Source organism: Erythrolamprus reginae, chromosome 2, assembly GCF_031021105.1.
Source record: "Erythrolamprus reginae isolate rEryReg1 chromosome 2, rEryReg1.hap1, whole genome shotgun sequence".
Lineage (NCBI taxonomy): Eukaryota > Metazoa > Chordata > Lepidosauria > Squamata > Dipsadidae > Erythrolamprus > Erythrolamprus reginae.
Window position 1 is genome coordinate 170,757,623 of NC_091951.1, and position 25,374 is coordinate 170,782,996.

Genomic DNA, 25,374 nt, shown 5'->3' on the forward strand with positions numbered 1-25,374 from the left:
AAACCGGGCTGTTTCAGCTTTCCATCCCTTCACGTCCCTTCGCTGCTAAATCGTGTGGCAGCAAACATGCTTTGGGGATTTGGCTGGGGGGGAGAAGTAGGACCTTCCTAACTCACTCCCCCCCAGCCAAACCCCCAAAGCATGTTTGCTGCCACACGATTTAGCCAGGACAGGAGCGAAGTGACGTGGAGGATTGGGGAGCTGAAACCGGGCGGTTTCAGCTTTCCATCCCTTCACGTCACTTTGCCGCTAAATCGTGTGGCAGCAAACATGCTTTGGGATTTTGGCTGGGGGGGAGAAGTAGGACCTTCCTAACTCCCTCCCCCCCAGCCAAAACCCCAAAGCCTGTTTGCTGCCACACGATTTAGCCAGGACAGGAGCGAAGTGACATGGAGGATTGGGGAGCTGAAACCGGGCGGTTTCAGCTTTCCATCCCTTCATGTCCCTTCACCGCTAAATCGTGTGGCAGCAAACATGCTTTGGGGATTTGGCTGGGGGGGGAGAAGTAGGACCTTCCTAACTCCCTCCCCCCCAGCCAAACCCCCAAAGCATGTTTGCTGCCACACGATTTAGCGGCGAAGTGATGTGGATGGATGGAAAGCTGAAACCGGGCTGTTTCAGCTTTCCATCCCTTCACGTCCCTTCGCCGCTAAATCGTGTGGCAGCAAGCATGCTTTGGGGATTTGGCTGGGGGGGAGAAGTAGGACCTTCCTAACTCACTCCCCCCCAGCCAAACCCCCAAAGCATGTTTGCTGCCACACGATTTAGCGGCGAAGTGACGTGGATGGATGGAAAGCTGAAACCGGGCTGTTTCAGCTTTCCATCCCTTCACGTCCCTTCGCCGCTAAATCGTGTGGCAGCAAACATGCTTTGGGGATTTGGCTGGGGGAGGAGGCAGTAGGACCTTCCTAACTCCCTCCCCCCCAGCCAAAACCCCAAAGCCTGTTTGCTGCCACACGATTTAGCCAGGACAGGAGCGAAGTGACGTGGAGGAATGGGGAGCTGAAACCGGGCGGTTTCAGCTTTCCATCCCTTCACGTCACTTCGCCGCTAAATCGTGTGGCAGCAAACATGCTTTGCGGTTTTGGCTGGGGGGGAGAAGTAGGACCTTCCTAACTCCCTCCCCCCCAGCCATATTCTATTACTTGTTTAATTAACTAAATGTTAACAATCTTAATTATATTATTAAATTGATATTTTATAGATAAGAGAATTGATTTGAGCTATATGAACTACAACATAAAGATGGTAGAGGTAAATTTAATAAGAACATAGAATGAATGTGTTATATTTCTGTATCGATCTGATTATAGTTAGACTTTTTTAAAAAAAAAATAATTTTTATTTACATATATATAACAAGACAGTAACGACAAACAGTACATTTACAGAAAAAACAGAAAACAGAAAAAACAAGCAAAAGGTTTATTTTTTCTCTTCTCCTGTAGTAGAGACTGTTGACAGCGTCCTCTCTTTTTAAAAAAAAAATTCTTGGCGATGTTAAGACGTTAAGACCAGCGATTTGAGTTGTATGTTGTAGTTGGGTTTTTATGTCGTGAATTCTTATCAACTAAGGAAAACAATAACTATATTGACTCTTTTAAAAAAAAAATAAGATTGTTATTTAAATTGCTTCCTTATCACGCAGCACTATAAAGGTGAGTTCTTTTATTTAACCAAATATAAAATTCTTCCCAAATTTGGTAGTATTTCGTTTTTTCTTTTCCTTTTAGCTCCATTGTTAATTTGTCTGCTTCAGCACAATCTAACATTTTTTAAATTAAATTCCGTTCATTTGGCATGTTTTCATTCTTCCAAAATTGTGCGATAGCTATTCTTGTTGAGGTTATTAAATGTTGTATTAGATAATAATATTCCTTGTTCATCTGCTTTTCAATAATGCCAAGCAAAAATATTTCAGGTTTCATTTCTAGTTCAATCTTGGTTATTTCCTTTATCCATTTCTGAAGTTTGTGCCAGATTTCTTTGACTTGTCTGCAGGTCCACCACATATGGAAGTATGAGCCTTGTTTCTCACCACACTTCCAACAGTTAGCCTTGAGGTTAGTGTACATTTTTGCTAGTCTTTCGGGGGGCATATGCCACCTATAAAACATTTTTATTGCATTTTCTTTGTATGCGGTGGACTTTGTGATTTTGTAATTGGTGTGCCATATTTTTTCCCATTGGTACAATTGTATTGTGGGACCTATATTCTTTGCCCAAGCGATCATATTCCCTTTAACTATTTCTTCTACGTTTTGGTGTTCTTGGAGTATTTTGTAGAAGTTTGCAATTGATTTTTTGTGGGGGCCTAATAGGATTTTATCTAATGGAGTGTAGTTTTTATGTATTCCATATTTCTTTGTATCTACATGAAATCTAGATGATATTTGATGATAGCACCACCAGTCCACTTTTATCCCTTCTTCATTTCACTGTGTTCGTGTTTTTAATTTTAAATCTTTATGTAATAACTGTGAATATTTTAATAGTTTTTGTCGGCTTATCGTATTTGGGTAAATTATTGCTTCTATGCTTGAGAACCATAATGGTATTTTAAAATAGTGTTGCTTTCTAATTAGGTTCCAGTTTTCCATTAGTGACTTCCTTACCAGATGGTGTTTAAAGTATGAGTGTGTATTAGATTTGTTATCCCAAATGAAACTGTGCCATCCGGACTGGATATCATGTCCCTCCAGAGCTAGTAATCTGGTATTCTGAAGTTGTATCCACTCTTTAACCCATGTTAGGGCTGCTGCTCGGTAGTAAAGTTTGAAATCGGGTAGGCTAAGTCCACCTTGCTTAGGGTTATCTTGTATCCATTTGAGTCTGATTCTTGGTCTTTTGTTTTGCCATATAAATTTGGATATTAATTTGTCTAGTCTTTTAAAAAAGGTGCCTTCTAATTTAATTGGAATTGTTTGGAAGTAATATAAGAATTTGGGTAGTATGGTCATTTTTATTGTGGCAATTCTTCCTAGTAATGAGATTGGTAATTTAGTCCATGTATCCAATTGTGATTCTGTTTTTTTAGTAGTGTATCATAGTTATCTTTTTTTAATGTTATACATCTAGCTGATAGATTTATTCCTAGATATTTAATTCTTTCTGTAATCTCCAATTTTAATTTACTAGTCAGAGTTTGTTTTTTGCTGTCATGTTTTTAACTATAATTTTAGTTTTGGTTTTGTTGATTTTTAGTCCTGCTACTTGTCCATAATTGTTTATTTCTTCCATTAATTTTTGGCCCGTTTGTATTGGATTTTCAATAATGAAGGCTATATCGTCTGCAAATGCTTGTAACTTAAACTCGTGACCTTTCGTTTTTAAGCCTGTTATATCTTCGTTTTTTCGTATTTGGTTTAACAAAATTTCAGTGTATAATATAAAAAGGAGTGGGGATAGTGGGCATCCTTGTCGTACTCCTTTATTTATTTGAAGTGTATCAGTTGTCTCTCCATTTATTATGATTCGAGCTGACTGCTTTGAGTATACAGTTTGAATTGTTTTAGTAAATTTTTGTCCAAAATTCATTTTTTTCAATATCTCAAATAAGAATTCCCAATTTAGATTATCGAACGCTTTTTGGGCATCCATAAATATTATTGCAGCTGTTTTTTCTGAATGGGATTCGTAATATTCTAGAGTGTCCAGCATTATTCTAATATTGTTTTGAATATGTCTACCAGGTAGGAACCCATTTTGATCTGAATGTATCCATTTGTTTAGTATTATTTTGAGTCTATCAGCTATTATTGCAGTATACATTTTATAATCCGCATTTAATAATGCTATGGGTCTGTAGCTCATTATTTTTTCTTTTTCCTTTTTATTTTTGGGGATTAAGGCTATCAAGGAGTCTGTCCATGAGTTTGGCATTTTCCCTAGATTTAGAACTTCATTAAATACTTCTAGCATCAGGTCTTTTAAGATGTCCCAAAATTCTTTATAATATTCTGCCAGAATTCCATCTGGTCCGGGAGATTTGTTGTTTTTTTGTTTACATATGGCTGTGTCTAATTCTTCCCTGGTTACATCCTTCCCTAAAAATTTTCTGTCTAGGTCCGTTAACTCCTCTATTTCACATTTTGTCAGATAGTTATTTATGTCTTTTTCATTTATTTCTTCCTTTTGATATAGAGTTTGATAATAATCCCTGATGATCTTTTTTTCCTTTAGTACAAATTGTAATATTCCTTTATTGTCTTCTAATTGGTGTATATATCTATTTTCTTTCTCTTTTTTTAGTTTGTATGCCAGCCATTTACTTGTTTTGTTGGCATGTTCAAAATGGTTTTGTTTTGATCTTTTTATTCGTATAGCTATGTCCTCTTGTATAATTAAATTTATTTTATGTTTAATTTTGTCCTTTTCTTGGTTTAAATTGTTGTTTTGGGGGTCATTTTGTAGTTGCGTTTCCAGTTTTTTAATTTGTTCTTGTAGATCTCTTAATTTTTGTTTGTTTTTTTCTTATTTTCTCTACTTGTATATGCAATTGTTAGACCCCTTGTGTACGCCTTTGCAGTGTCCCAAATATTTTGGATTGAGGTGTCGTTGTTCCAATTATATTTCAAAAAATATTTTAATTCTCTGGTCATATATTTTATATATTCTTTCCCTTTTATTATATTTGGATATATAGTCTAACGTTTATCCCCTTTTCCTTCTGTTTTAAGTTTTACTACTATAGGGTGGTGGTCCGTCCATGTGTTTGTGCCAATATTGATTTCTTCTATTATATTTTCGATTTCATTTGTGGTCCAGAACATATCTAGTCTGGACCATGATTGGTGTGGGGGGTAGTAGTATGTGAATTTGGTCTTATGCTTATTTCTTTCTCTCCATGTATCTTTCAATCTGTGTTCTTCCACCATATCAAAAAAGACTGAGGGCAAGCTTTTCCTGTTATTACATTTATTATTTCCCCCCCGTTTTATAGTCAGTTCGTGGGTCTACTATTGCGTTGTAATCACCCACTATGCACATGTTGGGGTTTTGCATTCTATTTATTTGATCGTGTAATTTCTTATAAAAATCTTTTTGATTCGTATTAGGTGCATAAATAACAATCATTAATATCTCTTTTTGGTCTATGGCAATTTCTAACATTAGGATTCTCCCTTCTTCATCTAGATATTTTTGTTTAGGGTTTAACCATTCTTTAACGTAAACTGCTATGCCTCTTTTTATTCTCTGATGAAGCTGCAAACATTTTTCCAAGTTTCGGGTTTTCTAATGATTTTTCCTCACATTTTTTAATATGGGTTTCCTGCAGACAAGTTACATCCGCGTTTTCATTTAGTAATTTTTTGTAAATTTGTTTTCTTTTAATCACTGAGTTCAGTCCATTGATGTTTACCGAAAATATTTTTGCTTGTTTGACCATGTTATTGTTTCCTAGCCGTGGCTCTTGTAACTATTCTTTCTCTTTCCTCTCTTGGTTCTTGGTTCCTGTCCTTTGTCTTTTGTCCTTTTTTTTGTATTAGTTAGACTTCTATGACAAGCGGAGCAATGATAGCTCCCTTAAATGTTGAATGTTGTCTGTCTTGTTTGTTTAACAAAAAACAATAAAAACATATTAAAAAAAAGAAAAAAAAAGTATTGGCATATTCCCGTGTAAGTTTGAGATTCCTGGCAACATTTCGACGAGGTCCCACTCGTCATCTTCAGGCTGGTGCTTTTGTCCTTGTGCTAGGGCGAACACAGCAAGACCTGAGCTGCCTTCCCTCTATATTTATATATACACTATATACAACAACAGTTTTTGAACCAAGGTACCTCAAATGCCTGACTTACAGATGTGCTCAAAATCCAGAACCCATGATTCTCAAGAGATCAACTTCAGAAAGTTGTAGCTGCCTGCTTTAATACTGGGTGCTACTGCACCCAGCATTTTGATTTTCAATGTTCTGTGACAGTTTCCCAGCCAGTCTCACAATCCCTTGCTCCTTTCCCCACCCAAGCAGCAGCAACCATTAAGCAGTACACAATAGCGTAATCAAAGAACCACTAAGGAGAACACACAGCCTCACCAATACTGGCAGGGCAAGCTATTTTTTACAAACAGAGCACAAATTCCTCCCCTTTCGTAACACCAAAGACTTGCCTAGTTGGGTAACCAAACCTCTGCAAGCAAACAACCAAGTTCAGAGAGTATCAAATATGCTACAGTCTTAATCCATGAACATATGATTATTCTGGCTCTAAAGAGCTTTTTGCAGCTTGTTTAAATTCCCCCATCCAAAAAGTACTTGTGGTGATGATAAAACTATTTTGTTCAAGAAAATAGTGCTAAAAATGCACAGAACTATTTCAAAGGTGATCATCAAAGAAAGCTGGCCTATAATGGTGAGGATTGGAGGACATTTCTATTTTAAATGAATTTCCTGCCTGTCCTTAAGCATTTGTAATCTTGCCGCACCATGTACAGAAAAAAGAGGGAATGGGGTCGCGACGGTGAACCTATGGCATGCATGCCACAGGTGGGACTCAGCGCCCTCTGTGGGCATGTCAGCCGTCACCCTAGTTCAGCTCTAAGGCGCATACACATGCGCCTCCTGCCAGCCAGCTGGTTGTCGGTGGGCAGGAGACACGTGTAGAGGACTGAATGCATGCACGGGTATGCGCAGGGAGCAAGGGGTTATTGAAACGGATGTCCATGTGCCGCCTCTGTTGGTTGAGGCAGGCAGGATCCCCCTGGGTGCCATTTGTTGGGGGTCAAGGGAAAGTCTTGCCTTCTCTTTCTGCTCAAGATCCCTATGGGCAATTGGTGGGCCACTGTGTGACACAGAATGCTGGACTCGATGGGCTTTGGCCTGATTCCGCATGACTCTTCTTATGTTTTTATGTGCGTATGTGTAGAAGGCCACATGTGCATTGCATTTTGGGAGTTTGGGTACACACGCATTTGAGCACTTGCTCCAGAAAAGATTAACCATCACTGGAATAGGGGCAATGTCAATTAACTAGTTGGGGGAAAGATCAAAAGCAACGTGAGAAAATATTATTTCACTGAAAGAGTAGTAGATCCTTGGAACAAACTTCCAGCAGACGTGGTTGGTAAATCCACAGTAACTGAATTTAAACATGCCTGGGATAAACATAGATCCATCGTAAGATAAAATACAGGAAATAGTATAAGGGCAGACTAGATGGACCTTGAGGTCTTTTTCTGCTGTCAGTCTTCTATGTTTCTAACCCAGCAGTGATCATTGTTACAGCAGATGATGATTAGGCATTGGCAACCCAGCTAAAATTAAACCATTCATGGTGGCTCTCATTCAATTGCCAAACAGGCGATCCCAGGGTGGTTTTTTTTACACCAAACAGGAAACAACAAGTATCCACTGAGCAGCCACCAAAATAAGGCACCGTATTTTTCACACTTTAAGACGTTCTGAACTATAAGATGCACATTAGTTTAGAGGAGGAAAACAAGCAAAAAAAATATCTGCCTCTGCCTTCCAGCATCCATCCGGTACGTGGCTCGTCAGGACTCCACTCTGTTACACCCAGCGCCTGTCAACTGAGCTGAGCCGCTGCCGCTAGGGAACGCTGCAGCCTTCGCTGAAGAGCAACTTATTGGCGGTTGGATCGGCCTCCCGGAATACCGGCAATCAGCTGTTCTAGGCAGGCAGCTTCCGGCAATTATGGCAAACAGCGACAATCCCTACCATCTAGAACAGCCAATCTGCAGTATTCCAGGCGGCCAATCCCTAATTCTATTTAATAGTATTTCAATTGTCAAAATAAAAAGCAGAGGTGACAACGGACACCGTTGCTTAACTCCCTTCTCTATCTGGAATGTTTTGGTTATATTGCCATTTACTGTCACAAGAGTACTGTATATTGTATCTATCGTTTTTAAAAATGTGTCGCCTAATTCCATTTTTTGTATTAGTAATTTCATATACTGCCAATCTATGTTGTCGATTGCTTTTTACGCATCCAGAAAGACAACTGCCACTTGCCTTTCTAGATGCGTTTCACAGTACTCAAAAATATATAAATATTGTATTTATATGATTGATTTTAAACATTGTTGTTGTGTTTATAACTATATATTATTTTACTTTATGGTGGAGAAAAATAAAAATCTTATACTGGTAATTTTTTAAAATAACTATTCTCAAATTGGTCCTAATTTATCTCATTGGGAAAAATCCATTTTGATCCAAATTTATTATTATTATTATTATTTTGTTCTCTCTGCCATTATATTCATAAAAAATTTGCAATCAGCATTTAACAAGGAGGCCCATCCAACCACCAATCAGTTGCTCGGCAGTGAAGGCTCCAGTGTTCCCGGGCAGTGTGGAACCAACCCCTCTGCCCCCACTGCATCCTATAAGAGGCATAGACATTTCCACTCACATTTGCAGGGTCTGTATGTCTTATAGCGCAAAAAATACGGTAACTAAGATATTGCTCCAAATATATGTTTATTGCCAAATCCAGCCTGGTTTTGATGTGCTCTCCTGACTGAAAGAGAATTGGTAAGAAAATAACTTACCTGCATTTAACAACATATATGAGTCTATTTTTCACCGGCACATATTAAGCATAAAACAACCAGACTTGTCATTTAGCATTTAAATATATATATATATATCTTGATTTACAAAGCCTTTCTCAGAAAAGCAATCATGAGATTTTTTTTTCATCTTTGAACCCATCTCTATTTTAAACCTATACCAAATACACAACATAGCAGGAGCAAAGATGGGATTTGATTTTTAATTTTTGCTTTTATTTATGCTTTTTAAGGAATAGGTCTATTTTGCTTTTCAGTTCTTTCATTATGAAAGATAACTTTGCTATACAGAATTCACACACACAAAGTAACAAAATCCCCAACACAAAATATTATTCCTCACAAAGTCCACACTTTATTTTTAAAAAAGTGATTATTTGGGTTCATAAAAGGGTTAAAACTTAATATATATATGTGCAACTGTAAACAGATGTATGGGACAAGGCGTCAAATGCGGTTATACAGGCAGAGAACTTTAAAAAAATTTTTAGCTTCAAGACCAGGTTATAGTTTATATAAAAATTAAAAATCGTATAGTCTTTTTCTTCATCAGCTAAAATCTACAGAATTATCTTAAACTCTAACCGTCATCCCAAAAAATCTTGACAATCTATTATATTCAGTCATTTTATCATCTTTAAAATCTCTCTCAAGCTTTTAAACCTTTGTAGCAATTCTTTAAAATTTATTATTATTTTTTTTACATCTTTACAGCCTTCCAAATTAATGGAAAGACACACAAAAAAACAAAATCCAAAGAGACAAAAATGTATACTGGCTTTAACTCAAACCTTTATTTTAAAACAACGTCCAGTGGTTTTGTAAATGATAAAAATTCCCCCTTCTCTACACAAATGTCACCTTATATACAGTTTTAATTACTTTAATAATCTGACATTGCCTCCTATTGTTTTGTAACCGTCATAGCTTAGATCGGTTTTGCAGAAGCAGCTTTGCACTCAAGAACATGGTTCTCATCTTGCCACAAACTTGTTTGTTTTTTTAAAAAGACACTTTTGCATGCTCACCCTGATTTTAATACCCCCCCTCTTGTCCTTTTTCGGACTTCCACTATGCACACGTTCCCTCTGCATTGTCTGATCGATCGTCTGTGAAATTGTGGTTGGTTAGATGCCACTCTTACGGGCATCCTGGAGGATGTGTGTGTGTTTAGAAACCGGAAAAGAGAAGCAGTGCAATTTGTGCGTTAAATGAATCTGAACGATAAAGAAAGCCTTCTCCATCCAGGCCCTCCAACGTTTGCTCTTCTGGCATGTCCACTTCAGTTCAAGGGTACAGCAGCCTTCCAAAAGTTTCGTTCAACAGCAGGGAGAACACGTGTCGTATTTTAAACGGTGAAAGCAACATTTCTGACTGTCTCACCTGTATAATGCCCATAGTTTGCCTTCGGTTAGTAAGAAATTTCCTTATAGGGGGGGGGGGGGGGGAGATGCTGCTGGGCAGATGGCTCTTTAGATACTGGTTATAAACTGATTTTTTTTTTCTCTTATGTTTAAAAAAAGGAAAATACATATATGTATATACAGAGGAAGCATAGAAACAAGCTCTTTACATGCTTCCTACCCAAGATTCTGCAAATAAACAAGTCTCTCTCTCTCCCGTAGTTCCCATCCCACCCAATGGAGGGAGAGGGCGGGGGGAAGGTTCTGCAGAGATCCACCCAGCAGTCCAGAGAAACCCTGCAGGCAGGGCGTTCCTCCCCATGCTATTTCAAATATATACACAATATATTTATATATTTATATATATATAATTATATTTATATATATATATATATTTATTTATATAAATAGATAAATAATCCCAAACTCTGCAATGTGCCCACGTCTCTCAAATCTCCTCCATTTATATATATATATATACACAGACATAATTATACATCCACACTCGCACGCATCCACACCGTGAGCCTTCAGAGCAGCAAAGTTATCGGGAGGGGGGGGGAGGAAGAGGAGAGAGGGAACCCGACGGCTTCTTTACCAGGCGGGAGGAGTCTCACTGGGAACCAGCTCTCCCCCACCTGACGCTGTCAAAGAGTTCACCGATGCTAACCCTTTCCTTCTTAATCCAAGGAACCCTTCCCTTTTCTGGCCCACGGCCGAAAGGACTCCTCGGGTCTGGGCCTACCAACCGAGCAGCTCCGCCAGGCAGTTTCGGGTGACCCGAGGTTCTCTCTCCTCCTGGCATATATCAAGCCACCTCTTAGTTTTGTGGTGTGTCCGGCTCGTCTGTTGATGGGATGGGGATTCCCAGAGCTCTGTGGTTCAACCTCCAAAAGAGGTCCAGGAGACTGGGGTTGCCGAGAGACTGGGGAGAGAAGGGGGGGGGGGGGGGAAGGCGAAGACCAAGTCCGGAAGAAGACACTCCTCACCTCACCTCCGAGTAACTTCACATGGATGTCAGCACAACTGTGGCTCTCTGTGTTCGGGGAGGGACACAGAAAGAAGGGTGGCACAGCAAGGGGCTCACGTTAAGAGAGAAGGTGGGAGAGGGGGAAAGACACCAAAATCTAACGCTTCAAATGAGGTAGGTTCAAGTGCAGATGCTCCTCGCACATGGAAGATTTCGGGAAGGGGTGGGGGGAAGGCAGGGCTAGAGACGGGGACGTCCTGTTTCCAATTCCTGCGAGGCAGCACCCGCTTTCTCTCGGAAACAGACCCATTCCAAAAAGAAAGAAAAAAAGCACACGTATGTATACCCGCACTCACACACAGTTTAAATCCAACACCCAAAAGTAAAGAAAATCCAGAGGGAGGGGCTCTGGAAGGTGGATTGTCAAGCTCAAACAAGTCTCTTGTTACCTTGGTAGATTAGCAAGCAATAGAGATTAGGGGTTTTTTGTTTTTTGTTTTAATTCTTCTTGCGTCCAACACGCGCACACACACAAGGTGAGGGGGAGAGAAACCCTACAAATTCCTCCCCGGGGCTTCCGTAGCCGTGCTGCAGCCCTCTTTCCCCCAGCTAAGCTAGACAGAATGCCCCAGGGCTCTTCTGCCCACCCCACCACAGTATATTTCTGATAGTCCATTATATACAGGTGCACAGGGGTAGAAGGATCCCCATTTTGCCCGCAAAAGAAAAATACTAAAAAGAAAACCCTGAGTTCCAGTTTATCCGTTCTCCCACCCCGGCGGTGGAGTTGCTAGCGGTGGCTGCCTTTTGTTGGGGGGGAGAGAAAGTCGGTTTTTGCCTTATCAAGAAGCAGGAGGCAACCGAACCCAACCGCCAAAAGAACCAACTCGATGTAAGCCACCAACGATATTGGCTTGCGGGGGCAGCGCAGGCTGACACTGTCCCCCCTTTTCAAATCTGGGTCCCGGCTACCCCACGAGCATGTTGGGATGGCAGGTTCCAACCATGCTTTCCCTGGGTGACTCTCGGCCACGCTGGCTGGTTGGGAGAGTTGGCAGAAAGGGCCTCTCTCGCCCAGCCCAGGGCACCATGCGTGCCAGGCTATCAGGTTGGCCTCTGCCTCTCGTCAAACAGCCCCTGGGGGCTAATTCATCCACTTCCTGCAGTTCCAGGCTCCACAATGGCACGGGATTTTGTGCTGATCATCTTCAAAGTCAAATTGGTAATCGTATGTCAGCTGCGGGAGAAAGAAACGAGAACAGGGTAACTCAGGCTTAATGCAGGCTATTGGGGTTTCCCCCCCCCCCAGCACGCTTATAACATAGATAGCCCTCGAGTTACGACCACGACTCAAATTTCTGCTGCTAAGCAAAACGTTTGCTAAGTGAATTATACGCCATTTGCTGAGCTTTCTTGACACAGCTGTTAAGTCCATCGCTACGGGTGTTAAGTTAGTAACACAATTGTTAAGTGAATCCGGCTTCCCATATTGACTTTGCTTGTCAGTAGATCAAAGGGGATCGCACACAGCAACCATCATAATAAATATGAATCCGTTGCCAAACATCTGAATTTTGATCACGTGCCCATGGGGATGCTGCTTGCGGTCAGAAGTGTGAAGAATGGTCGGCCCAGGGTTTTTTCCCCCGCCCCAGTGCTGTTATAACTTGTAACAGTCACTAAATGAACCGTTGTTAAGTCGACCATTTGCGAAGCATTTCCAAAGTTACAACGGCACTGAAAACAGGGACTTAAGGGCTGGTTCTCGCACTTACGATCGTCAGGTGATCCAAATTCAGACGCTTGACAACCAGCGTGTGTTTATGATGGATGCACTGGGTCATGTGATCACTACGTAGAACCTTCCCAGCCGGCTTCTATCAATCAAAGTCAATGGGGGAATGGCTTTGTGGCATGACTTTGCAGGGTTTGAGAGGGCCCTTGTGGCGATAGCACTGGAGCTGAGGTCTGGCATCAATGGTGGACAGCTGAGGCTATTGAAGGCCCCAAGGCTTCTAACTCAGCCCCAACACCCCGCGGTGAAGTACTGCTATGCAGGGTGGTTAAAAAGGCAGATGTGTAGGAGGGGAGGGGATAGGTGGGTGGTGGGAGTCAAAACACTCCTCGGTTATAAGGGAGAGTAGGCTGCCGAGCACCCAAATTTTGATCACATGTCCACAGGGGTACTATTACGGCTGTAACTTCAGTGACTGGTGCAAGTTTGTTTTGTTCAGTGTGACGGTAACTTTGAATGATTGCTGAAAAAATTGTCACACCTCGAGGATTACCTAGATGTTGGGAAAACGTCCAAGCATTCCAATGGTGTTTTTCTTTTCCCACATGACTGTATATAAACACCTGCCAGACACTGGCAAGGAAAGGATTGGATGCAAACACATAAAATAAGCAAGCCAAGTAAACCCTTTGTGGAACATTAAAACTTTTTAAAAAATGTGCACCTCTCTTCCTCATTCAGGACACATGTGGGACTTACCATTTTAAAGCAATGTGTTCATTACGGGAGAAAGGCAGAAAACTTTCTCCAAAGGTAGAAACTTTGCTGAAACTTAGCAGATCAGTTTTGTCAATACATAAGTGAGCGATCACTGTTCTACCTTGAGTTGAAGAAGAATTAATGAAAAATAGAACATCCTAAGTAAATAAGCTCAAAGTGAACTAGACTATGAAATCTACCCTGTTATCATCGGACAGCCATTTTCTTTGCGCCATAAAGACTGTCCTCAACTTACAATGGCCATTGAGACAGGCATTTCCATCACTAAATGATGTAGTTGTGAAGTATAACTGTATCGCTTAGTGATGACAATTCCTGGTTGCCACTGTTAACTGAATCCCACAATACTTCGATAAGGTAACTTCCAGAGGCAGTGGGGAAGCCAGCTGGAGGTCGTAAACGCCAGGTCCATTTGCCAATGATTGCTGCTGGGTGAGGGAAAGTACAAGAGGATGTGTGAGTGCAGGGAAGGGTGTGCGAGAGACACAGGGAAAGCTGGCGAGAGTCAGGAGGTGTGTGTAAGGGTATGCCTGAGAGGAGTTGCACAGGTGGGGAAGGTGCAAGCAGGTACAGTGGTACCTCATCTTACGAACGCCTCTTTTAACAAACTTTTCAAGATACGAACCCGGTGTTTAAGATTTTTTTGCCTCTTCTTCTGAACTATTTTCACCTTAGGAACCCAAGCAGCTGCTGCTGGGATGAAGGGGTTTCTTTTCCTCCCCTTTTTTGAAGATAGAAAAGGGAGGGGCGGCTTGGAGGGGGAAAGACTTTGCAGAGAACAAGTGCTTGCAAAGGCACTGAAACGGTGTCTTTTGAAGAAAGAAAAGGGAGGGGCGCCCCCCCTTGCCTTTCTTCCTTCCCACTCACCCTTTAGCCTAGCCTTGATTCTTCCACCCACCCGCTTTCGCTGCTCCTCCCTGCCCTCTGTTCACCTCCCTTCTAAAGTGGGATTTTCCTGAAGGATTTGCACGTATTATTTGCTTTTACATTGATTCCTATGGGAAACATTGTTTCGTCTTACGAACCTTTCACCTTACGAACCTCCTCCTGGAACCAATTAAGTTCGTATCATGAGATACCACTGTATATGAGAGGCGAGATACAGAATGGAGGTAAAGGGGTGCATGAGAGGTGCAACCTGGGTTGGATTGTCAGGAAGGGTGTGCAAAGGTGTGAGAGGTGTCCCGCGGGTTCACGGAGGATGCAAGGGGATGCCCAAGAGGTGCGAAGGGGTGCGTGAGAAGTGCGGCACAGGTCGGGAAGGGTTCACAGCAGCACGAGAGAGCTGCAGCACAAATCAGGGAGAGTGCCTGGAGGTGTGTTAACAGCTGGGGTGGCATGAAGAGCTGTGCAAGGGTATGCCCAGATGGGGGGGGGGGCTTACCCCAGGGACACGAGACCTTCCTTGCCACCATCTCCACTGACTTCTAGAGAAGTCGGCAGGAAAGTCTGCAAATGGCAACCACATATTTCGGGAGACGCTTGGCAACAAGTTGGACTTGTGAATGGATGGCCAAGCATCCAGATTGCCTTCCCGTGACACGTGGGTGTTGGGATAGCTGGAACGCTTGAGGACCAGTTGCAACCAGCATTTGTTCAATGCTGCCACAATTGAGAGACGGTTGCTGACTGAATCAGTTGTGGTCGTAGGTCAAGGACTACCTGCAAACGTTCCCTCTTGTGCCGTCTTGCGGTGGCACAACAACCCAATATTCACCTCCTCTCCTTTGGGTATTCGGCGACTTGAGATGATGATGATCTTGTCTTCCTTGTCAAAAAGTCACAACCTCAGCCACACAATTCGGCGCACAGGAATGGTTAATGTACCTTGGAGGGGAAGAAGAAGGAAAATCATGCAAGGGGGGGCCCTGGGTTCTTCACTGGGGAGACCAATTCCGTGGGAAGGTCCGAAGAGCTCAGCATGGAATTCTTCAGAACATTCTTGGGACTCTGGAATGGTGCTCGTATAAGGCTCGTTGTTCCAGGATTCTGGCAATCAGAGCCACGGTGGGGCGGTGGTTAGAACGCGGAATTACATGCTGCTTCTGCTGACTGCCAGCAGTTCAAGCGTCACCAGCTCAAGCTTGACTCAGCCTTTCATCCTTCCGAAGTCGGTAAAATGAGGAGCCAGATTGTTGGGGGCAAGAGGCTGACTCTGTAAAACTACTTAGAAAGGGCTGTAAAACTGTAATATACACTGCTCAAAAAATTAAAAGGGAACACTTAAAAAACAGAATATAACTCCAAGTAAATCAAACTTCTGTCAAATGAAACTATCCTCTTAGGAAGCAACACTGATTGACAGTCGATTTCACATGTTGTTGTGCAAATGGAATAGTTGTGCAAATGAAATATTCAATGAGAATATTCATTCATTCAGATCTAAGATGTGTTATTTGAGTCTTCCCTTTATTTTTTGAGACTAAGAGTTTATGCAAAAATATGTAGTGTAATAAGTACTCTTTGCTCTGTGAAGGAACTACCTGGGCAGGATTTAATAATGATTGCTTACATTACCTTTATTTTGTTATTCTTAGTGTTACTACCACCTTGATGTTTTAATTGATTTACATATTATTTTATTTGTACAAAATACCAATAAAGCCAATTAATTTTAATTATTAATAAAACAAATAAATAAATAAAAATATCAATAAATGTATTTTTAAAAGTTTTAAAGACATAATAGCTTTCCATTTGAGAGGAACAAAATATGACAATTGGTATTCAGTTGTGAAGCCAAGAATTAATTGGTCAATAATTGGTCAATGCAACTCTTAGTTACAGCTGTTCTGAAGTACTTATCTATCTATCTATCTATCTATCTATCTATCTATCTATCTATCTATCTATCTATCTATCTATCTATCTATCTATCTATCTATCTATTGGATTTGTATGACGCCCCTCTCCGTAGACTCGGGGCGGCTAACAACGATAAAAACAGCATGTGACAATCCAATAATAAAACAACTAAAAACCCTTACTATAAAACCAAACATACACACAAACATATCATGCATAACTTGTAATGGCCTAGGGGGAAGGAATATCTCAACTCCCCCATGCCTGGTGGTATAAATGAGTCTTGAGTAGTTTACGAAAGACTTAATGACATATTCCTTCATACTGAAATAAATGTTGCAACTAGTAATGAATAAACAGCATTGACCAATAATGAAAAACATCATATAAACAGTCATATTAAAATCAATTAATTTTACCTAAGTTGCTCTTCCTATATTTCAAGTGAGAACTTGAGAAAATAAAAAAAAACTATTCCCATTTTAAATCCATGAAGTCTTTAAATGGATAGAAAAAACTAGTAACTTTTAATTTTGTAAACAAATAACTTATAAATTCAAATACACTCACCTGGCAGGGCCACCAGTTAGGGTGGCGTCGATCACATGCTCATTATTGATACGGAACATGTAGATGCCTCGGTTCTGGAAAAGCATGAAGAGAGAAATTATACAGCATGTTTCGTGTTTCTGTCATGCTTCACCAGTTTACCATCAATTTTATCTGAATTTAGATTAACTGTTTTGGTAGCACAAATGCTAGAGGGCAAGCATGAGATCGCTCTCTTTTGAAAAACTCTTAACATCACCTGACTTCATCCACATCCAGCACCAAAATATTTAGACTGAAATCTATGCATCCACTGCTCCATGTGGCACGCGTGCATAGGTTCACCATCACAGGTATAAAGTTTTGATGGCGTGGACTGATGCCACTCATGTGAAAATGACTTATACAACTGTGTTGTAAACTATTCTTCTCCAATTATAGGACAGGACAGAATTCAAAGAGAGAACCATCCACGTTCGGTGGCAATCAAAGATCTATAAATACCAAATATCCAATCAGAATCTGATTCTGATTGAAGACTCTTCATAATCAATAGTTAAGCCAAGCCGCCCCGAGTCTGCGGAGAGGGGCGGCATACAAATCTAATAAATAAATAAACAAACTTTCTCACTATAAATGTTAGCTTGGAATATCTTTTATAACAGGCTTTCCCCATCTTGGCAACCTTAAGATGTATGGACTTTTAACACCCAGGATTCCCCAGTTATCCATGCTGGATGTGGAATTCTGGGAGTTTGTTTGTTTGTTTGTTTATTCATTCATTCGATTTTTATGCCGCCCTTCTCCTTAGACTCAGGGCGGCTTACAACATGTTAGCAATAGCACTTTTTTTAACAGAGCCAGCATATTGCCCCCACAATCCGGGTCCTCATTTTACTCACCTCGGAAGGATGGAAGGCTGAGTCAACCTTGAGCCGATGATGAGATTTGAACCGCTGACCTTCAGATCTACAAGTCAGCTTCAGTGGCCTGCAGTACAGCACTCTACCTGCTGCGCCACCCTGGCTCACTGAAGTTCACATGTCTTAATGTTGCCAAAGTTGGGAAACCCATCTACAAGACCTACTACCCAAGCGAAGACCACCCATCCTTCCTGTAATTGGAAGTGGGTGTTTCTACACTGCTCAAAAAACTAAAGGGAACACTCAAAGAACACATCCTGGATCTGAATGAATGAAATATTCTCATTGAATATTTTGTTCTGTACAAAACTGAATGTGCTGACAACATGTGAAATTTATTGTCAATCAGTATTGCTTCCTAAGTGGACAGTTTGATTTCACAGAAGTTTGATTTACTTGGAGTTATATTGTGTTGTTTAAGTGTTCCCTTTATTTTTTTTGAGCAGTGTATTTCCTTAGCACAAGTATATTCCAGTACAGAGTCCTTATTCCATTCCATTCTTTACCTGCTCCTCATAGATCTTCTCCCGCCTGTTAGCAACCTCGTTTCGGATGATGGTGCCAATGTATTCAATAACCATTGTGTGCTTCTCAAGATCCTTGGAAGCGTAAAGGCCAAGCCCCTGGATGCGGGACCGGGCAAGGTACACATTGTTTTTCCATTCAGTCTTGAGACGGCGGTACTGTGAGGACTTGGAGTGCACAAACTGCTTGCTATAGGGTGTGTTTGTTTCACCTGTGAACGTACTCTGGTAAGCTTTGGACATGCTGGTGCTGTTCAGAGTGTGGGGCCTTCAAAATACAGAGGAGGAGAGGGGAGAAAAAACAAATGATATGAAGCCCATCAGTAAGGGTCCTGAAGACTTAGGATAAAATACAGAGATTTTGAGATGCAACAATTATTAGCTCAACTTGGTATCTCAACACAGCTTCTTCACTGAAGAACAGCAATCAATGGAGCAACACAAATGCCGTTCACTCACCGTTTGTAGTGTGTAAGGATTTTGGGTTCTGATCGAGCACAACCAGTGGGATTGATCATGAGTGGCAGCTCCATGAGTGGATGACGCCCATAGCGAAACAGATAATTCTGACAGCTCTCTACACCAGGCAGCTGGGAAGAGAAAAGGATTGGGGTGGGGATGAGGAATTTCACTTAAAATGCAGAAATGCTCAGAATGGCCAGTGATAAAAGGAAAGAGACAGTGGCTAGACCAGTGATGGCAAACCTATTGGATGGGTGCCACAGGTGGCACACAGAGCCAAATCTGCTGGCACGCAAGCTGTTGCCCTAGCTCAGCTCCAACATGCATGTGTGCCAGCCAGCTGCTTTTTTGGCTCATACACAGGCTCTGGGAGGGTGTTTTTTTAATTAATCATTTATTTATTTATTAATCAGATTTGTATGCCGCCCCTCTCCATAGACTCGGGGCGGCTAACAACAATAATAATACAATGTTTTTAAAACCCAATTTAAGTTAAATCAATTTTGTTTAAGAATCATACTAGAATTAGTTTATATATAAGTAATATGGTAAGAATTTTGGTTTTATACTTGTGTTAGAGTAAATGTGAAAAACTTTAATTTAAAATTTAGCAAAATTTTTAATATTCAACATATATCTAATTATGTATTCTTTTTCTATATTTGAATTTATACTTTCGAGATAAGCGGGGAAAATGTATCCCCACTCTGTGTTTAATGTTTGTATGTCTGTTTGTCTATTTTATGAAAATCAATAAAAAATATAAAAACAAAAACAAAAAACCCCAATTTAAGAAACCAATCATACATACTGACATACCATACATAAATTTTATAAACCTAGGGGGAAGGGAAAGTCTCAATTCCTCCATGCCTGACGACAGAGGTCGATTTTAAGGAGCTTACAAAAGGCAAAGAGGGTGGGGGCAACTCTGATATCTGGGGGGAGTTGGTTCCAAAGGGTCGGGGCCGCCACAGAGAAGACTCTTCCCCTGGGTCCCGCCAAATGACATTGTTTAGTTGACGGGACCCGGAGAAGGCCAACTCTGTGAGACCAACTCTGGGATTCGTGCGGCAGAAGGTGGTCCCGGAGATATTCTGGTCCGGTGCCATGAAGGGCTTTATAGGTCATAACCAACACTTTGAATTGTGACCGGAAACTGATCGGCTGATCGTTTTTTGCTTCCAGAGAGCCTCCAGGGGCCATGGGGGCAGGCATTTTTACCCTCCCCCAGCTCCAGGGAAATCTTTGGAGCCTGGGGAAGTGAAACATGAGCCTACTGGGCCCACCAGAAGTTAGGAAACAGGCCATTTCTGGCCTCCAGAGGGCTTCCGGGGGTCAGGGGAAACTGTTTTCACACACACCCCCAGGCATTGAATTATGAATATGGGCACTCGCGCATGTGCGATAATGTCCACCCACACTCTTTCGGCACCGAGGAAAAAAAGGTTCACCATCACTGGGCTAGACACTATCAAACCAAGACCAGCCAAAACATAAACAATATTGGCAGAAGCCATCTAAGATTAGAAAACGTGGAATGAGGCGATTCATAGAATCTCTGAGAATCAGACGTAAGTGAATGATCGCATAATCAATATTCCTAATGCATGAGCCATCCTTTCTCCTGGTGCTCAGTAAAACATAGGAAGATCTACCCTCAACTACAGCGGCTGACTTGGTAACTATTTGCGAATCCATCCCACAGGGTTGTCAGTGTGGGAAAACAATAGAGGAGTGGTTATGTAACCTTGCCAGGGTTCCTGGAGAAAACACAGTATGAATGGAGAATAAGGCAATCCTTCACATGTGTCCACTAAGGCAAACCTTTTCCCAGAGCACAAAGTCCAAGTGGTAAAAATATGATATGAGCAAATTTAGCATCCTCACTTCCAGAACTGGTCTCATTAACCAGTTTAACAGCATCATCTGGAAAGTATGCTGTAGGTTGCATTTCTGGGACTGCCGCTTTTATTCAACTTTTTTATGAGCTATGGATCAACCCAGACACAATGAGAGCATCTCTCAGAGAATGTAAAGTCCCAAGATTACGTATTGTGTGGATTCCACTGAAAAAGGAGGTAAGATAAGGACTTCGTTTTAAGGCATCTTCAGTTTACTATCTTAAATCAAGAAAATATAGTTTATTCAAAATTAATATTGTCTGCTTTACACTAATCCAAACATGCTTGGTTAAATCAGACCATGTGTCTTGGTAGTCTTGATAATGGGAAGTTAGTCAGTTCTGCCACCAAGTTCTCTGTCAATAGAGACTGGAGGACTTTTGAGTGAAGACACTATGGTCCATAAAGACTATCAATCTTGCTAGTTCTTTTTTTTTTTTTTTTAGGATTAGAATCTGAGCGGCCTATTATCTAGTGATGGGTCACAGAGATAAATTTCAGATGCTGCTAATCTACCACCTGCTCTACTTTACAGCTTCATTCCTGAAAAATGCCCAGAAAAATCTTAAGAGGTGATAGTTGTAGTCTTGGGAGAAGGGGGTGCCTTCAATATCCATGCCAAGATTATTGTTAACTTGGCATTTCCTGGTCTCCATGATAGTCATGGGAACCTATCCCTATTGATCATTCTGCCCACACAGAAGGCAGGATACATCCTCAATCTGATCTAGTTGCTAGATTTGATCTGTCATAAAAGAGTTGAACGATCCCTTTAGGATTAGATTATTTCCTGTCAAGATTTGGGCTGCTGGCCCTGGTTGTTACTTCCTGATTCAGGGTTCCCATTTCTTGCATTGGGTACATACGGACTCCGCGATGCGCAGAACAGCATGCACTGTCAAGCCGAAGAGCTCTTCTCCCTTTAGATACTCGGGGAAAAGTCGCAGCATGTCAGCTTCCTTGCGCATCATAGCCACCGGTTCGATGATGCGGTTCCAGACGGCTGTCAGAACAGAGGAAAAAAGAAGAAGAATTGAAAACAAGATACGTTCATTCACCTGAGGCAGCTAAGTACACATTTGCTAAGGGGGAGAATCAGAAACCAGACTCCAAATACACTGCTCAAAAAAATAAAGGGAACACTTAAACAACACAATATAACTCCAAGTAAATCAAACTTCTGTGAAATCAAACTGTCCACTTAGGAAGCAACACTGATTGACAATCAATTTCATTTTGTTGTCAGCACATTTGTACAGAACAAAATATTCCATGAGAATATTTCATTCATTCAGATCTAGGATGTGTTGAGTGTCCCCTTTATTTTTTTGAGCCATGTATATAAAAATGCTTGGCCATGGGACAATCCTCTGTGGTTTTGGACACATGTTCAGGAATTCAGGCATAAAAATGCAAAAACTAGAGATGGCACAAACGTGCATTAGGCAACCTTCAACAACTGCTAAGTAGATACATGCAGCCAGGTCCCTAAAATCTGAGCGACAACAGGGCAGAATTGGGCAAAATTCTTATCTCATAATGTCCATGCCGAAAGGCATTCACCCTATACAGTGTTCCCTCGATTTTTGCGGGGGATGCGTTCCGAGACCACCCGCGAAAGTTGAATTTCCGCAAAGTAGAGATGCGGAAGTAAATACCCTATTTTTGGCTATGAACAGTATCACAAGCCTTCCCTTAACACTTTAAACCCCTAAATTGCAATTTTCCATTCCCTTAGCAACCATTCAGATTATTACTCACCATGTTTATTTATTAAAGTTTATTAAAAAAAATATTTATTAAAGGCAGACAAAAGTTTGGCGATGACATATGACGTCATCGGGCGGGAAAAACCGTGGTATAGGGAAAAACCCCGCAAAGTATTTTTTTAATTAATTATTTTTGAAAAACCGTGGTATAGACTTTACGCAAAGTTCGAACCCGCGAAAATCGAGGGAACACTGTATTTGTGCCACCAAAGCAATTTGTGCTACTTATTACCTATTTTCTATATTTAAATATTATTACTCCATCTAATATAAAGAATAGAGGTAGTCCTTCAGTTAACAATGCTAAATTGGGACTGGAATTTTCATTGCTAAGGGATGTGGCTGTACAGCACAATATCACATGACTTCATCGCTGAGTGAAAGCAAGTTTTGCACTCCCCCTTACTCTCGTTGAGCAAAGATCACAAGTCACTAAAGGAGTCCCAGATGACTCACAAGCAGGCCCACAGGATGGTAAGTGGCTGCAGCTAGGTGGGGGAGTGTGTGCTGGTGCCAATGGGGTAGAAAAGAAACGTGGGTGGATTGGCTTCCCAGTTAATTTGCTTATGGTAAGCGTGCATGGAAGGCCCCAAATGACGATCATGTAACCCTTGGATACTGCAACTATTCAAAGGGTTCTAAAGTGTTATTAGTTTTACATGCACCCAAAAGGGACATCTTTGGAGGTCTCTGCTGAGCTGTGCAGGGCCCCAACAGTCCTCCTCCTACTTTCAAAAATGGAATAAGCTCAATGCCTCAGAAACAACAGACTGATCTTAATGTACGTCTACAGCTGCTGTGCTTTTCAAACAATTAATTCTGGACAGAGGAAGTGGGATTTCTCGAGTCAACCCTGCACAATATTAAGACACTCGGGATCTTAAGAGGAAGAATTATTATTATTTATTTATTAGAATCAGCCCAAGTTGATCTCTACCCTGTGGCGAGGAATCTGTGAAGACCAAATCCTCCAAACCATGCTCCATCACTTGAACCACAAACTCTGGCCGGCCGTTGTTCTCGCAAATGGTACAACGGTAGCAGCAACGCCGGTTGTTGGTCCGCAAGCTCCAGTAGATGCGGGTGGCCTCGTAGCCCACAGGGTAGAGTGCCGTGGCGCTGTGAAAGTCCGCCATTTGGTGGGGCAAGAGCTGCCCTATGGCGTGGAAGACCAGGCCTCCCACCCGGAACATGTGGAGGCGCTCGCCGCGCTGGATGATGCTGGCGATCTGCTTGACCTCGTCCCGCTCGATGTAAACCCGCCGGAAGACAGTGAAGGTGCTGAGCTCCTGGTCGCAGGGACCCTTGAGCTTGTGCAGTGGGCACAGCATCGTCTTGTCCTTGAAGAACATGCACTTGGCACGGATAGCACAAGCAAAGTGGTAGACGTTGGGGCAGCGGATGCGGTTGCAGCTGTTAGTGGCACCGGTCTTCTGGCAAAGGGAGCATTTGGTGAGCAGGCCCCGGTGCAGCGCTACTTCCACGTTAATGAGGGCCCCACCCTGAGTCTCGTAAACCTCCGTGGACCAGAGGGCGCAGTTGAGGTGCACCCACAAGTCCAGATCAAGATTGAGGAGGCGGGCCGGACCATCCGTGGCCCCATCTCCTTCCTCGTGGCAAAAGCAGCACTTCCGTAAATCACGTGGCACTTTATCGGGCCGAAGCGTGGTGGCCAAGCGCTCGATGAACTCCGCAATCTCCCTCTCCCCGTCACGCTTGGTGCCACCCTTCTGAATGGTAATGAGGAAGCGTAATCGTTTCCACCGCACCCCTTTCCACTTTTTTAGCCTTGGCTTGCTCTCCTCGTTCTCTTCCAGGGGCCTGGAGCGAGGCTTGGCCTTAGGGGGAGACTGGGGAGCTTCTTCTTTAGGAGACGGGAGGGGTGGAGGGGAGGCCACAGGTGGAGGCGGTGCTTCGGGTTCAGGGGGTGGCTCAGGAATCTTGGGTGGGCTTGGTGGAGAGGGTGCAAACGGGGACAGAGGGGGAGACGGCTCTTCAGGAAGGGTCAGGAGTTGCCGGACATCCAGATTGGCAACGTTGTTGATGTAGCAGTGTTGAGCAGCTTTTTCTGGTACTGAAGTCTCCTAAAAGGGGTGGAGGGGGGAAGAAACCAGTCAGGTACTAAGAACCACAACAATTCTATGAGTCACTCAGAGTTGCTTCTTTATTGCTGCTCAATACATGGCAACTTTTAAGACTTGTGGAGTTCAACTCCCAGAATTCTGGGAGTTGAAATCCACAAGTCTTAAAATTGACAAGTTTGAAGGCCTCTGATTTACAAGGATCTCACCAGGCACATTACACTCTCTTGAGAACCATCAAATAAAGGGTTCAGGAATTCTAGAAAGGAGGGGGCAGTGGAGTCTAGCCTCTGGGGCTTCCTTCCCTGCAAGCTTGATTCCAAGCTTGAAAGTTTTTTTCTATTTTCCTCCCCCAATAACTAGAGGTTCTACCACAAGCCTCTTGCAAAAAGGAGACCCAACTAAGGCTACCAGCCAATTTGCTTGATAGTAGACATCCTACCAGCACAACATATGCTTTTGATATGAGCACTATTCCATCAGACCAAAGCTAGTTGACTATCAGAAATCTGATATTCCCCTGGATGAAATTTTATGACTGGATAGAAAATGAATATTCATTTATTTATTTATTTATTGGACTTATATGCTAACCTTCTCCAAGGTTTACAACATAGAAAAAAATACAAAAGCCAATGCAAAAAGTCCAATATTTAAACACTCTGAAATCCCAAATTTAAAAATCATACACCCCTACTCACTTACACCATAATCATACTAAAGGACGTGCTAGATGCTAACGTTTAGCGGCCCCAGGCCTGCCAGCAAAGGTATGCATAGAAATATGTATAGAAATTAAATTGAAGAGCCGAGGTGGTGCAAGCACTGTAGGCCACTGAAGCTGACTGTAGATCTGCAGGTCAGCGGTTCAAATCTCATCACTGGCTCAAGGTTGATTCAGCCTTCCATCCTTCCAAGGTGGGTAAAATGAAG

At 42.0% G+C, this 25,374-nt stretch overlaps 1 protein-coding gene across 1 annotated transcript in view; it reads right to left on the bottom strand.

The window, feature by feature from the left end:
• Window positions 1-8,871: 8,871 nt before the first annotated feature.
• The window catches only part of KMT2D (lysine methyltransferase 2D), a 145,736-nt gene continuing 129,233 nt past the window's right edge, over window positions 8,872-25,374 (bottom strand). The window contains 8 exon segments of the mRNA XM_070740448.1: window positions 8,872-12,146; window positions 15,142-15,201; window positions 15,203-15,251; window positions 16,800-16,873; window positions 18,208-18,493; window positions 18,685-18,815; window positions 21,458-21,594; window positions 23,298-24,444. Coding sequence (XP_070596549.1) covers window positions 12,054-12,146; window positions 15,142-15,201; window positions 15,203-15,251; window positions 16,800-16,873; window positions 18,208-18,493; window positions 18,685-18,815; window positions 21,458-21,594; window positions 23,298-24,444 — 1,977 coding nt within the window. The 3' untranslated portion in view covers window positions 8,872-12,053.